Raw genomic sequence first — 14088 nt, forward strand, 5'->3', positions numbered from 1 at the left:
AACCTGACCTTTTTCTGGGAGGACAGGAGGCGGCCAGAGAAAAGCTGTTGTGGTCATGAAGTTCAACAGCTCATTTTAATAGAACTCTGATTTACTTCTGAGCGGTTCTGCCAACTGGGCGTTGTAGACAGAAAGGCTTCAGTGATTTAGAGAGAGGAGGAGACGTTGTTATATATGATCACATTTACCTAACACTTAGCCCCATCACAGTCCACAGTAATTGAAGTTTCTTTCTACACGAGTATCAATTATTGTCCTTTGAACTCGAAAGAGAAAGGACTCCGGGAGGCCGGTTTTCTGTCGATCTATACCGCGTCAGCTTTCGTCATTTCAGCAGTTTGACCCCCCCCCCCCCCCCCCCGGGCATGTTCATGTGACGCGTTTCATATTGAGCTGCAAGCGTTCCGCAGAGCTCACCCGAAAAGACACCGCGAACAGCGAGCGGGGTTTAGCATCCTGGTAATGTGGTCAGTTTAACGCCCCACTAAAGCCTGCGTATCAAGCCGCTCGTCTCAATAACTCTCGGAGCACAATCCCAGTAGCTGTGCGCTGATAAGTGCAGAAGGATGTAGCTTAGCCTTATCAGCTCTTGGCTCCAGTGACACAGTAATCCACACAATGCTCGGCTGTCATTGTGCTGGAAAAACACAGATTTCATTTACACAACAAAGGCCGGAGAATAATTGTGATTGCCCCCCCCCCCCTACCTACCGACCCATCCACATTGGTAATTTTTCAAAAGGGCAAATATTACTTATTCAAAAGAGCCATGCATGTTATCGTGCACTTTTCTTTTCTTTTTATGTGCAGAGAAACCTGTTATTGCGACAGGGATTAGAGGCTGAATGTCACAGCTAGCTTTTTATTTCATTTAATTGTTTTGCTTAGCAGGTATTTAACCAAGCATGTAGCGGATGTGTAGCCGCGAAAGTGGAGAAGGTCGTGGTAGAAGTGTCGCCCCTCTAAAGGAACTGGAGGTCAATCTTGGGGAGTCTGCTAACTTTTTTATTGTCCTTTTTTAATTGTCCTTTTTTGGAACGTGACCGCCGAGCCCCGGGTGAGCAAATGACCGTGTGATATAAGAGCGTGTTTTAAAAAGGAAAGAGGGAGCACGTCAAAACACATAAATAGTTTCGCTCTCCTCAGGGCCACTGTTCTACATCAAGGTGTGTGTGTGTGTGTGTGTGTGTGTGTGTGTGTGTGTGTGTGTGTGTGTGTGTGTGTGTGTGTGTGTGTGTGTGTGTGTGTGTGTGTGTGTGTGTGTGTGTGTGTGTGTGTGTGTGTGTGTGTGTGTGTGTGTGTGTGTGTGTGTGTGTGTGTGTGTGTGTGTGTGTGTGTGTGTGTGTGTGTGTGTGTGTGTGTGTGTGTGTTGGTACGTCTTTTTGAGGGGCTCTTCAACATTCTCTAATTGGGGCATCAGTTTTAGGGAACTAGCTCCAGCAATATGCATAAACCACACAAACAAAGTGTTGGAGGGGATTGGTCACTGCAATCACGCTAGGAAAGCGAGCCAGCCGCTTATTAAATGTGTTTATGCTCTGGTGCAAACCCTCTTTAGTTTCCTTAATTGCGAGAGACAAGGAACAGAGTACAAACATTGCATGCATGTTTTATTTTTATTTATTTATTTATTCATCCAAAATCCTTTTACGTATTTTAGGCCAAGCTATAAATGCATGGAATGCTTTGCGCGTTTGAAGTGCAGCACATTTGTAAAACGCCTTCAAGGGCTTAGTCTGGCAAAAGGCAGTATCATCATTCCCAGATCCAAGCTTCAGCTACAAACAGTGTACTTTCTCTGATGAATACCCTATTTTCTGAACACCGACAAAGTATCTTCGTCTCGTCTCTGCGTCTCATCTCCGGGGAGTACGTGGATATTTTAGACACGTCTCGAGTCAGCAGTGCAACATAGCGTCACCTCGAGCACCACGGTTGCCCCTCTGCCGGCGCCGGCTGTTTTATTAAAAACAAGAGATTGATGATGTCTTCGCAGCCCAACGTTTATTGTCTTCATTCCTGACACAATAGAGCGCTGCTGAGTCCCAAAACCCGGGAACTTTTTTTTTTTGCTCTCGCGGTTCCCTCTTCTCGAAGTCGTGTTTTTCAATTGGGTTTTTTAATTAGATGCCTGAGAAAAAAAGAAAAAAAAAAAGTATGCGGCGAACACGAGCCGAAGATAATTTCACGTTTGTGTAAATACATCAGCGAATACCGCTCGTATTCATTTTGAAGCTTTTGCGTGTCGCCGACGGCCGCGGCGGCGTAGTTCCTTTTTCATAGCCCAACGTCGGCTCTTTACTTTCGCTGATTGTATTCAAAAATCGTAACGGCGGGGTTCATTTTTGAAGATTATCTTGCGGGAACCGACCGTGTCGGTATCAGACACTTGCGCTTGTCACAGAGCTTATTTTCAGCAAAAAGATATCCAATGGAAAAATCCCATTGGCATTTTGTCGAGGGAACCCGTGCCATGCTAACTTCCGGTGTTGGCATTTAAACGATAAAGTATAGTTTGTACATAAATCCATCTTTATTATGGCATCAGATCAGAGGGCAACAATACAGTCCAGGGGAGTAAAGTCTTCTTTAAGCATCCCCATGGAAATATCCCTAATTGTGAAGAGTTGGATGTAATAAGTTGCTTACCAGCCTTGAAGCTTGTAGAATAGACTAATAATAGCATGAGAAAAAGTACAGTTCGAGAGAGAATAACATATGCTTACACAATTAGGCATGCAGTCATTTTTTTTAATAAAAAAACCTGTGGATTGTGCTTTTAGCAATTTGTTCAATAATTGGGCAATTACAGAATACACTGTGAAGGATGTTTTTTTTTTTGTGGTCGGGCACAAACTCTGTACGCTGTAAAAAAACAACAATGCTGACCTTAATTTGGCATGTTCTCCCCCAATGTTGGACTGGATTAGAATATCACAGCAGTTGTTATTGAGGTACCAGAGTGTGAGCTCCACCGGGGCTTAACAGGATCTTATAAACAGCGGCGCTGGCATCGGTGTCTCGCGCAGCACATTCAGCCGGAGCCTCCGCTTCATATTGCATTGTCTCGTCGCCAGTGCAGGCCAACCGCGCTAAACCTGCTCACATTCATTTGCGAATAATGCATTTGGTCGGGGGGGGCGGGGGGGTTGTACCATTCACCCGGGGGTTGGGGGCGGGAGGACCGCCACTGGGGTATTTGCCTGGGTCTGCATTTATCCTCGGCCACTGATGAAACACCTATGTCGAGTATTTCTCGGCTGCCAGTCACACCACTTCCCGGCAATGAGCGGCAGTTTATTGGGGTGACCTCACACGAGAGCTTTGTGTCCCGTCACATTCACAACACATTAGTGGGACTTTCAGCCCGCTCACCTGCAGCCAGCGTATATATTTGGCAGGCAGGCGTAGAAAGCTGAGATTGTGGAACGTTTTCTTTTTTGTCTCGGAGCCCACATTCCATGTTGGAAATTAAATGTCTTTCTCTTTCTCTTTCTCTTTCTCTCTCTCTCTCTCTCTCTCTCTCTCTCTCTCTCTCTCTCTCTCTCTCTCTCTCTCTCTCTCTCTCTCTCTCTCTCTCTCTCTCTTTGTGTCTGTCTGAGTTAGAGTTATCACGTGACGAAGCAGACAATAGAGAGGCGCTCTGGCACTACGGAGAGGTTAGCCGTGGGTTTTGTGTTGCTTGTCAGTGGGGGTGGGGAGTGGGGGAATCGGGCATCTAAGCTGTGAATAGAACCATTGAGTCGGAGGTAATGTTGGGCCCCGGTGCAGGGTATTAGTTGGACAGGCCTTTCTGCTGACGGGCCTGTTTTTTTTTTTTCTTCTCTCCCCTCGCCCCCTCTTTTTTTTTTTTTTTCTTTTTTTAAACCCCCAACCCCGAGCCCCCCGCTGCTGCAACGGCATTTCTGTCCATCCCAAAGGCCATTATCGTTGCGCCCATGACGACATGTCTGTTAGGGCGTGGCAGCCATGAGCTCCCCTCGGCCTGCACCTTGGGGAGCCAATACGTCTAGATATATGGATGAGTTGCAGCAGCCCGGCTGTAGCCGGTGCCACACTACACATTCCTGTGGTTTTCATAAGCCACCAGAGCGCGTCTGATAAATGAATAGACACATGCTGGACACGCTCATTCATTATCATTTGGAACGGCCGGGCCTCCTGGGAGTTTGTGCAGCGAGTGCCGTGGGGGCCCGGCCGCTGAAGAGGCCTCTCAGAGGTGTCCTGATGGCCAAAATTTCAGACAATGTTAAAGAGCCGGAGCGTAGCTCTTGGGCTAAAATTACTCACAAGGGGGAGCGCTGCTGTCAAGTTCACCGCAACACAGGTTTTTCACGAGAAAAAAAAGAAAAGAATGAACAGTCAAAAGTGCCACGAGGACAGAAAATGGAAGCTGCCGTTTCAGTGGAGCCCGAATTGTGTTGGGCACTAAAATGCATTTAGTGATGGTAGTGCTGATAAGTCTTCGGTTAAAAGCATACATTTTTGTCTGAAAGAATATAAATCAAACTAGCTGAGCCAGATAGACATCTGTGGTCTATAAATTACTGTTTGTAAGATAAGACAAGTCGGTGTTGCATTACGGGAGTCCTGTTCGTAGTTAGTGGAGAACGGATGGCTAGACATCAAGAAGTTCCTTTTTAATCATCAGCAAACTCATACCTGCAGGCAACTAATTCACCCGAAGGCAACTCATTTATATACATTTATTAAAATTCTTCGTATTATCCGATAGACCAACAGTCCATAATCCAAATATCTTTAATTTATTTAATTAGCGATGAATCAACTAATTGTTTTTGGCGTCTACTCACACCTGCTGTATACCCTTATTTAGCATCCCCCCCCCCCCCCCCCCCCCCCCCCCCCCCCCAGTGGGAGTCGTGAGAGTGAGACCCGTCTATGGACCGTCTCCTGCTGCATTGCGAGTTATCTTGGTAGCTCCTTACTCTGTATTCTCTCTCTGTCTGAGGATCTGGCTGGTGATTGCCTGAAGGCTTTGAGTTTACAGGCGGCTAGCTTTGGTGGGGGGAAAAAGAAGGTCATCTATCTGATGTAAGCTGTGTCGGGTTCAAAGAGGAGAGGGGGGGGGGGAATAAAAGCTAATTGGTCAAGGTTAATTGAGCAAAAGCAGCCAGGAAGGAGATGGTCAATATCAAGTGTATTCCGATATGGAGGAAAGATCTCGTCGTGATCTTCTTTCTATCTTTATTATCGGATCCGCCGTTTCACCTCGCTGTGCTATTATTTAGACGACAAGTCTTCAATGCCGTTGGCAAACTTTTGCACTGAGAGTGTTCTTGTTTCTTCAGTGTTTAAATCTTTCAGCAGAAGGCGTAATGGAGTGCAGCTCATGGTCCTTGCAGACAGATTTGTTCTCCTCGTTTTGGTTTTGATGAAGTATAACAAGACTGCGCTTCCATCTATCGGAAACAAAGTTCCCTCACGCGATCGTTCTTACTTGCATTCTATTTCCCCCACATTCAAAAACTTGCATACACCCTTTGTATTTTTTTTAAACCGGCTTTTCAAAAGAACATTTTTCCTTCTGCGCTGTTGGTTTTAGCCATTGTGCCTTTCGACGCTCACTGAGGACACGGGTACATCTGGGACCGAGTGTATCGACCTGAAAACATTTCCCTTGACCTCTGTTACGAGCAACAGGCGCTGAATTCAGCCTTCTATTGCTGGCAGGGCGTTGAGGTCTGCGAATCCCGATGCATCTCAATCGCATCCTCCCTCGTTATTCAGAAAGTGCTTTAAAAATTCCGACTACGGGATATGATATGCATAAGGCCGCATCTAATACACGCATCTGTGTGAGCCACCTCCGGTACATAAACATTACAATAATTAAACATACGCACGTCCGCTGTGCATTTGCCTGCGAAAACAAGCTAGCGGACTCCCGAGTGCGACGCGTAACAACGGAGAAGGCGCAAGCCCCGCCCCTCTGTGAAACGCAGAGGTCAAGAGGAGAGGTCAAGAGGAGAGGAACGGGTGCAGCGGACGGAAAACGAAAGACTCCTGCTGAACTGACGGCAAACTCGCCGCGTTGTGTTCCGTCACTGTGACGTCCTTATTCAAGCGAGTGGCGCACTTCAGGACAAGTGATTGCATGTGTTTACGTGGGGAAATTAAATTAGGTCCGGGGGCTAAACGTATGACTTCCCTTGGACCCTGAATGGATCTACCCCGAGCCCAGAGGAACTCGATGCGCCTCCGAGTGCACACGATACTCTGGAGACATCTGTGGGTCTCCAAGGTAGCAGCACAAAGGAAGATTAGGCACCCTCCTTCAAGGCTTTTGTTAAGTAATTCCACAGCTCCTTTTTAATAATTCAAAGCAGCACCATCAGAGCCTCCACACAGGCGATGTATAGTAACGTTGTGATCTCTGTGGCCGGAAGGGATCTTTCCTTTTATGCCGTTTTGTGTGCCCTAAACATGAAGGGAGTGTGTGTGGGGGGGTTTCAGGGTAACACATCCACACAAAAGGATCTGACAATGATGCTCTTAGGTGTGTGTGTGTGCGTGCGCACATAGTAGCCACGTAGGCTGTGCTGTACTGTCACTCTCCTACTTGAAACATGAGCCGGTGTTGTGCCACTGAGGCACCGGTGGGACTCCAGCCCCCACGAGCCACCAGTCTTGCAGTGTATGTTTGCATGCGCGAATTTCTGTGTTTTTTTTATTTTTTATTTTTTTGTATTTTATTTATTTATTTTCCTGTGTGAAACACGCTGATGAAATAAACATCACACGCGCTTCCTTCTGTCTCTCGAGGAGCGGTGGATCGGCAGTCATCCACGGAAGGCAACCCTCTATGTCATGGGGGGACAAAGCTAGCATGTGATGGCCTCAGCTGGAAATGCAACGGGACTCATCCAGCGCGATCCCGGGAACATGTTCATACGCGCTGGATGTATTTTCTCAAGCGCAAAACGCAGTGGAGGCGTTTAGACTTATTCTAATTTACACTTTGGGGTTTTAATGTAATGTTTTGGGGTTCTCATTTAATAGACCCTAAGGGCCACACTTCCCTTGTTTTTTTTCGCTTTACTTTTCTCCCCCTCCAACTCTCTCCTCCACTGCACCTGTTTTGAGCAATACCTTTGGGGCACAGCTTGAGGTGAATAATGCATGAGCGAGAAGGAAAATCAGAAAACCTTTGTGGACCCTCTTGTGTCTGACTGGCTGTCTGTCTTCCGCCTCCTTTTGTCTCCATCGCTAGTTTTACCTCCAGGTTTCTCTCTCACTTTGGGACTAATTTCATTATTTATCCCCCCCTCCCTGTCTCTCGCAGTGAGGTTTGTCGACTGTGGCCGAGTGGGCCCGGTGCGGTTTGAATGCAGCAACCCGACTGACTTCCGGATAGAGGCCGACGGAGTAGTTTACGCTGCCAGGACCATTCAGCACTCCGCGCCCGCCGCGTCACCGTTGCTGATCAAGGCCAGCGACGCCACCACTCTGCAGCAATGGGTGGCCCAAGTCAGCCTGACACCCTCGGCGCACTCCAGCAAGCAGGTGAATACACGTAACCGCCTCCATGACATCTCTGACTTGTTTGTTGACTGATGTTACCGCTGCCGAAAGGTGGAATGATCAATTCTCCCCTTGCATCAAATAACTTATGCTTATTAGGTACACTGCACATTCACAGATGACTAGTTCCCTAAATTGTAGCAGGTGTTCCGGGAGACTGGATGGATGCTCGCTAATTAAAAGTTAATGTGTCAATTTACCAGGAGCACAAACGTATACTCTACACGGTCAATGGGTAGCAAGAGCAGATGCAAATAGCACCTCATAAAGTTGATATTCAGTGAGCGGGCCATGTGATTGTGGGGTTATTGCCTCATCATCCAAAAGGGGACACACCTCTCAGTGCTGTGGAAGACGGGAAGCATCTGTCTGAGCCGCGGAAAAAGCGCTCCGCTGGTCGCGCGGCGCAGTCATCTGCAATTAGTTAGAATGGCCGTGTGCTCATGTGTCAACACTGTTATTGGCCGTGGATCAGAGGAAGTGCACAGAAACACCGCACCGCCCATGTCCTTTCTGTCCACCTTGTAACCAGGAAATGAAAAGAAGCTCCAAAGCCCCGGTTATTGGAGAGGTTTCTGACTCCAGTGGATTATGTGATGCTGCGGAATTAGATAATATCTGTTGCTTTAAACCTGAGCTGTATTTGACGGCACACAAACATTTTTCTAGCTTCTCTTTAATGGAAAATGGTATTGCCTGTTCATAAATTAGGAACATGATATGTAAATAGTATTTACGTATCTGAGAAGATATTCCTCACTGTGTATGTATCCCTTTTTTATTTTATTTTACACAGGTCTATTTCTGAATCTGTATGTAGCATCGCTAGCTGGTGGCTGTGACAATAGCTGGGGTTACTGCTACCGTGTGCACATCGCTAATCATCGCGTGGCTCATGCATATAAATTCCACCGGCGGGGAATCGGCTATATCTGAGACTGATCGGTCGATCATCGGTAATACCAGATCCAGATCAGCTGATCGATCGGTGCGTCTCTACTATTCTCTGTGTGCTGCTCTGTGTGCTGCTCTCTATCCGGACCCACTCCGTAGCGTAGAAGTGAGCCTTTATGTGCATACGTTAATGCTCATTGCGGTAAGATCTTGGATCATTAGCCTTGTGGCATCTCAATGAACCCCGAAAGCAATAATAGTGTTTGTTATATAAATGTGTTGTTTTTTTTGATATCCCTGTAATAATAGTGGCCATTTCTAAATAGGCAGCAAAGCAGATGATCTCAGGAAATGCAGGTGTTTTATTGTATGTGGGTGCAGATTAAAAGTTAATACCACCAGTTGTGTGTAGTTACTGTCTGCTGGGCCCAAATTAAACCTGTGGCCGTTAATGATTTCATGGCTTTACAAAACACCGTCGTTAGCCACTGACACTCATTTACTATAGGGACTCCTGCAGGTATGTGCTTTTAATGGTGCCATTACTCACCGTTGTCGGCTGGTCCCAAACAGGCCAAAATACACTTTCACTAATTTCACTACACTTTTTTTTTTTTTATCCAATGAAAATCAGAACCCCACAATGGTTGTACATTTGTATACAAATGATCATCTGCATCACCAGCAGCTGTACTCTGATCTGTGTCTGTGGAGAGCGGTTGGGTTTGCCCCCGATTTGTCCGTAATGAAATCAGGGATTGACTTTCCTGTATCTACCACGTTTATGAGGTCACGAGCGGTTATCTTCCCCCTCAACACAATTATTATTGTCATGAATCATCACGCATCTCTTAATCACATAAGTGATTTTTCTCTTTTTTTAAAATTTTTATTTTTTTATTAGTCCCATGATTGCAACAACCGTGGGGAAACATTTTAATCAATGACAAACCAAACAATATCCTCATTAGCGCGAGTGTCCTCGGCCGCCGGCTCCACCTCTATTGCGACCTCAGTCCGCGAGGAGAAAACATGTCAGTATCTGAAAGGGAGACTTTTTCTAAACAGGGCAAATACACACGTCTAATTCCCCTCTTCACACACACACACACACACACACACACACAGGCATGCAGGTCATCACTCAGCCAAACACTCTCCTGGACTCTAAAGTAGACTTCTAGTCAGAAGATGGAGGGGGGTTCGGAGAGCGTAGATAGGCGCGGGACCTCCAGCGCTCCGCAGATAGCTGCGCGTCGGGCTGAGCGATCCCAGCCTGCCATTCATCATTCCGGACGCAGGTTGCAAATAATTACTGCTCTCACTCGCGCCCATTCTAATAGGGTAATAGATATCGCTATCTGTCCGCTTGCCTCTCTGCATTGCCAATGTGTGACCGCAGTGTAATCTGATTTCAAACATGATTAGTGGACGCTCTGCGACAGCTCCCCAGATGTTGGGAGGGCAGGGAGACTGGGAGATATGTGGGTCACACTATAAGGTGACACAGATGTAATTAATTTCTGTATTTGCATGGGACACTTTATGGTATTCTGTAGGACTTGACTACCTCGCAACCAATCAACATCCGAATAATTACGGGCAGCAGTAGGGAACACGCTCCGTTGAAATCCCAGCTATCATTCATTGACATTGATGGATTTTACATATTGTTTTTCTGTTTTCCTTCCTGCCTCATTGTGTTCAAGGTTATTTTAATTTTCCCTGGCACTACTTGAGTCTCTGTAGCGGCATCAGCAATTTGAGCCATCTGTGTGTTTAGTGTCTGGCTTGCAGGTACCATCCTCCTTTGTTTCAAATCTCATTCATTACAGCTGAGGGAGGATGGCAGATCCATTATGGAAGCTGGTCTGCCTGTGTGGGCGCATTTTATCAGGACATAAGAAGGGGTCTGCCGTTTAAAGCAAAGAGGGCTGGCCGTGTGCTACACCAAAGCATTGTCATCACATGTTGTCCTGTAGATATTGGAAGCTACAAAGAAAGTCACAGAAAATGGATTGTGTGCTTGATCACGCATTCGGAATACGCATTAAATTGCATTTGGAAGAGCTTATTAGTTTTGCAGGAAATTGCAGCCGGTTTCTTTTTATCACCACATCCGTTTCCTTTTGATAAAACCAAGATGGAAGTCGGGCCTGCAATAGCGTTCTTTGCAGTAAAGTGTCGCCGCAGTGTTTTGATGGGCAGTGGCTGCGGTTGACTGTCGCCTAATGGATACACGATGGGATTGAGTCGTTCATTCCCGCAGGATGAACACAATAACAAGACTAAGAGTTGACCGCTATGGGACTCTTATGTGTGGCTGACTTTAGGCACGGTGACAATGCCAGTGTTTACCACAGCCACCGTACCTAGCTAACATTTTGTCCTCAGGTATCGGATGTATTGACTATTTTTGACCCGATTTCTAGCGCTAGATTAAACAATAAGGAATGCTTCAGGAGATCACTGACGCCCTGGGTTCATCCTCTGGGGGCCACGAATGCCCGCCTGACATTTCATGGCGATCCATCCGACAGTCGTCGCGCCATTTCAGCCGTCCATAGAGCCATGCCGCCTGGCGTGTCTGAAAATGAATCTAATCAAGTGTGTTTTTTTTCCCCCTGCAAAAGGTATGATCACCGTCCAGCCCTTGAACTTAATCATTTCCTTTTTCACAGGTCCAGCAAGTTGCTGCCCCTCCAGTCATGTCCGAGGATTTGAAGGAAATAGCGTTTCCATCACGAAACGTGGACAGCCAACTCAAACGCACGAAGAGAGACTGGGTCATCCCCCCAATCAATGTCCCGGAGAACTCACGAGGCCCATTCCCACTAGAGCTTGTCCGGGTAACGTAGCTCACCCAAGCACACACACACACACACGCACACACACACACACACACACCACTCTCACGGCAGGAAAGTAAATTCCTTTTGCTAGCTATGACAAACTTGAAGGTCCCTGTTGCCCTAAGCTCCCACTCAGAGGGACACAGACATTAGACTTATGCCTTCACCAAATGCTTCGTAGTTGCAGCACTTCACTAAAGGTCAGAGCTCTTTCTTCCCCGCTGTATTATTTACCTTTTTGTTTCAGGGTGGCGCTTGCCTTTCGGTTATTAATGTAACCTGGCATTACTTGGAGGCATAGAGAAATCTGAAGTGGCCACCATCACAATTGTTCCTGGGTTGCCTTGTTGAGATATTCTACTCCTTTTTTATCGTGGCTCAAGGGCACACACGGCCAAATTAATTTGCTGCCATCCTCTGGTCAGCGTCAGGTGTAGATGGCTCACAGAGGACAAGCAATACTCCCAGGGACAGCTAAGAAGTAGAGCCTTTTTTCAGAGTTGTTTAAGTCCTGTACATGCTATTTGTGTGCTTTTATATTTAATCCGGTCATATTAGAAGGATGTTTTTTGGGCTGTAATGGATGATACCAGGATGAGGAAATACTCTGTTTGCTCAGCACGGATCCAGGTTGTCGGCACAGAGGGTCTCGGCTTACATGGCAAACAGGATAGACAGACCATAACATCAGGACACGGACACACACACACTCTCTTCATATGCCCTCTTTTGCTTACACAGCAATCTATTTTTATACCAATACTGTGATCGGTGCTGAAATAAACATCACATGAACACATAGACTTTGGTACAGGTGTTTATATATGTCGATGTAAAAAGAGAACCGTCCTTCCATGTTGTTATCAGATATGATCGGCTTTAAACAACAAATTCAAGTAGTAGCCAGGGTACGGTCGGCATTGCTTTGATGCTGTCATTAACACCTCTTTCCACCCACAGATCCGGTCGGACCATGACAAAAACCGGTCCCTCAGATACAGTGTGACGGGTCCTGGAGCTGACCAGCCGCCCACCGGCATCTTCATCATTGAACCGATCTCTGGAGAGCTGTCTGTCAACAAGCCCCTGGATCGAGAGCACATCTCCAACTTCCATGTACGTCACACACGATAGTAAAACAAAGCAACAAAAAAAAGTCTTTATAATATCCTCATAAATGGAATATGATGTTCTCTGTGTCCGTGCTGTACATTTCTGCCATTTGTCATGCGCTCAAGGGTCATGTGTAGCCTATACAGGTCTCCTAAGACCCTATAAAGACCCGGGGCTCCAAGGAAGTCTGACTTATCCGTCTGAGAATGTCGAGGAGTCAACATGATGTTAACGGAGTGTGCTAGATGCATTATGATAACCTCCAGCTCCTTCAGAGCTGCTTTATCCATTAGTGGTTCTCCCATTACATTACATTGCAGTGGTCTTTGAATTATATAGCTTAGCTTTTAATGCTATTCAAGTGCTTTAACACCACGGGGTAGACATCAAGCAACACTGTAGTTAATATCTGCTTGCTTGAGGTTTGGAGGTCACGAAAGACTTTCACAGCAAGAAACCTTCACTGAGCTGTAAATTGTAGATCAATACAGTCATTTTCACTATTAAACTTTGTTTTCGCTGTTTAACATTCCGTATAATCCATTGATTTATTTACACTTCAACTCGACTTTAAGGTATTACATATGAAGGATTGTGTCCAAAACCTTTTTTTGTTTTTGTATTACTAGCTAATTAAACCTCTGTGTAAGGCACCAACCTTGTGGCTGTGTGTATGCAGGAGAGATGTACTTGGCGTAAGCAAATAAATACATAAATGCAGCAAATCAGAGTTGTTTTCCTCAATCAGATGCAAACCCGTGCTGAACTAACGTAGGCAACAGTACTGAATACTGTATAGTCAGTTTGTTTTCTTAAGAGACGGCCATGTAAACGCAGCTAAAAGGCTTGTGTTGTTGACAACTCTGTGGCAAGTATTTCCCTTAAAACAGAACCAGAATGAAATGCAGAGTTCAACTGGTGACATTGAGCGAGCCGTTGGTGCTCCGGCCCAACGCGTTGTTTGCCCAGTTGAGAATCGTCCCTGCTCCCGCGGTCCTACAGCCCCGATGTGTTTGTGTTTCCTGCAGCTGAGAGCTCATGCAGTGGACCTGAACGGCAACCAGGTGGAAAACCCTATTGACATTGTGATCAATGTGATCGACATGAACGACAACAGACCCGAGTTCACTCATCAGATCTGGAACGGCACTGTTCCAGAGGGTTCCAAGCCAGGTAAAGTAGCACCGATGGGGTGCCGTGCGAGCCCCCGGCTTCACATGCTGCCGTGGTGCTGGCAGCTCAGACGGCATTGATGGCATAAACTTTGCATTGCAGCGTTTATGGGTATTTTAAGATCACAAGAAAAGAACATTGGATTTCTATACTACAAAGCTTTAGATCTAGCTTGGTTCAATATGGCACCATTTGCTCAACTCATGTCTTTTGATTGCCAATTAAAAGAATGAGTTAAAGTATTGTCTTTCTGTCTTTCTATCCCCCTCAGGAACATTTGTAATGACGGTGACATCTGTTGACAAAGACGACCCAAAAACAGCCAATGGGATGCTGCGTTACAAGATCCTGTCTCAGAATCCAGAGAGCCCAACCTCCAATATGTTCACCATCAACAATAAGACGGGAGGCATCATTACGGTGGCGGCCGGCCTGGACAGAGAGGTGCTTGACGTCTTTCCTTCAAGGCTTTTTTTTCCTTCTTCTTCCTAGTCCGTGGATTTCTGGAAAC

The 14088-nt window shown here is 46.3% G+C and overlaps 1 protein-coding gene across 1 annotated transcript in view; it reads left to right on the top strand.

The window, feature by feature from the left end:
* Positions 1 to 14088, top strand: part of cdh2 (cadherin 2, type 1, N-cadherin (neuronal)) — a 57550-nt gene that overhangs the window by 28101 nt on the left and 15361 nt on the right. Inside the window, exons 3-7 of the mRNA XM_034555269.1 lie at positions 7307 to 7527; positions 11121 to 11288; positions 12252 to 12407; positions 13433 to 13577; positions 13849 to 14021. Of these exons, the coding sequence (XP_034411160.1) occupies positions 7307 to 7527; positions 11121 to 11288; positions 12252 to 12407; positions 13433 to 13577; positions 13849 to 14021 (863 nt within the window). The remainder of the gene's footprint in view (positions 1 to 7306; positions 7528 to 11120; positions 11289 to 12251; positions 12408 to 13432; positions 13578 to 13848; positions 14022 to 14088) is intronic.

Source organism: Cyclopterus lumpus, chromosome 17 (assembly GCF_009769545.1).
Source record: "Cyclopterus lumpus isolate fCycLum1 chromosome 17, fCycLum1.pri, whole genome shotgun sequence".
NCBI lineage: Eukaryota > Metazoa > Chordata > Actinopteri > Perciformes > Cyclopteridae > Cyclopterus > Cyclopterus lumpus.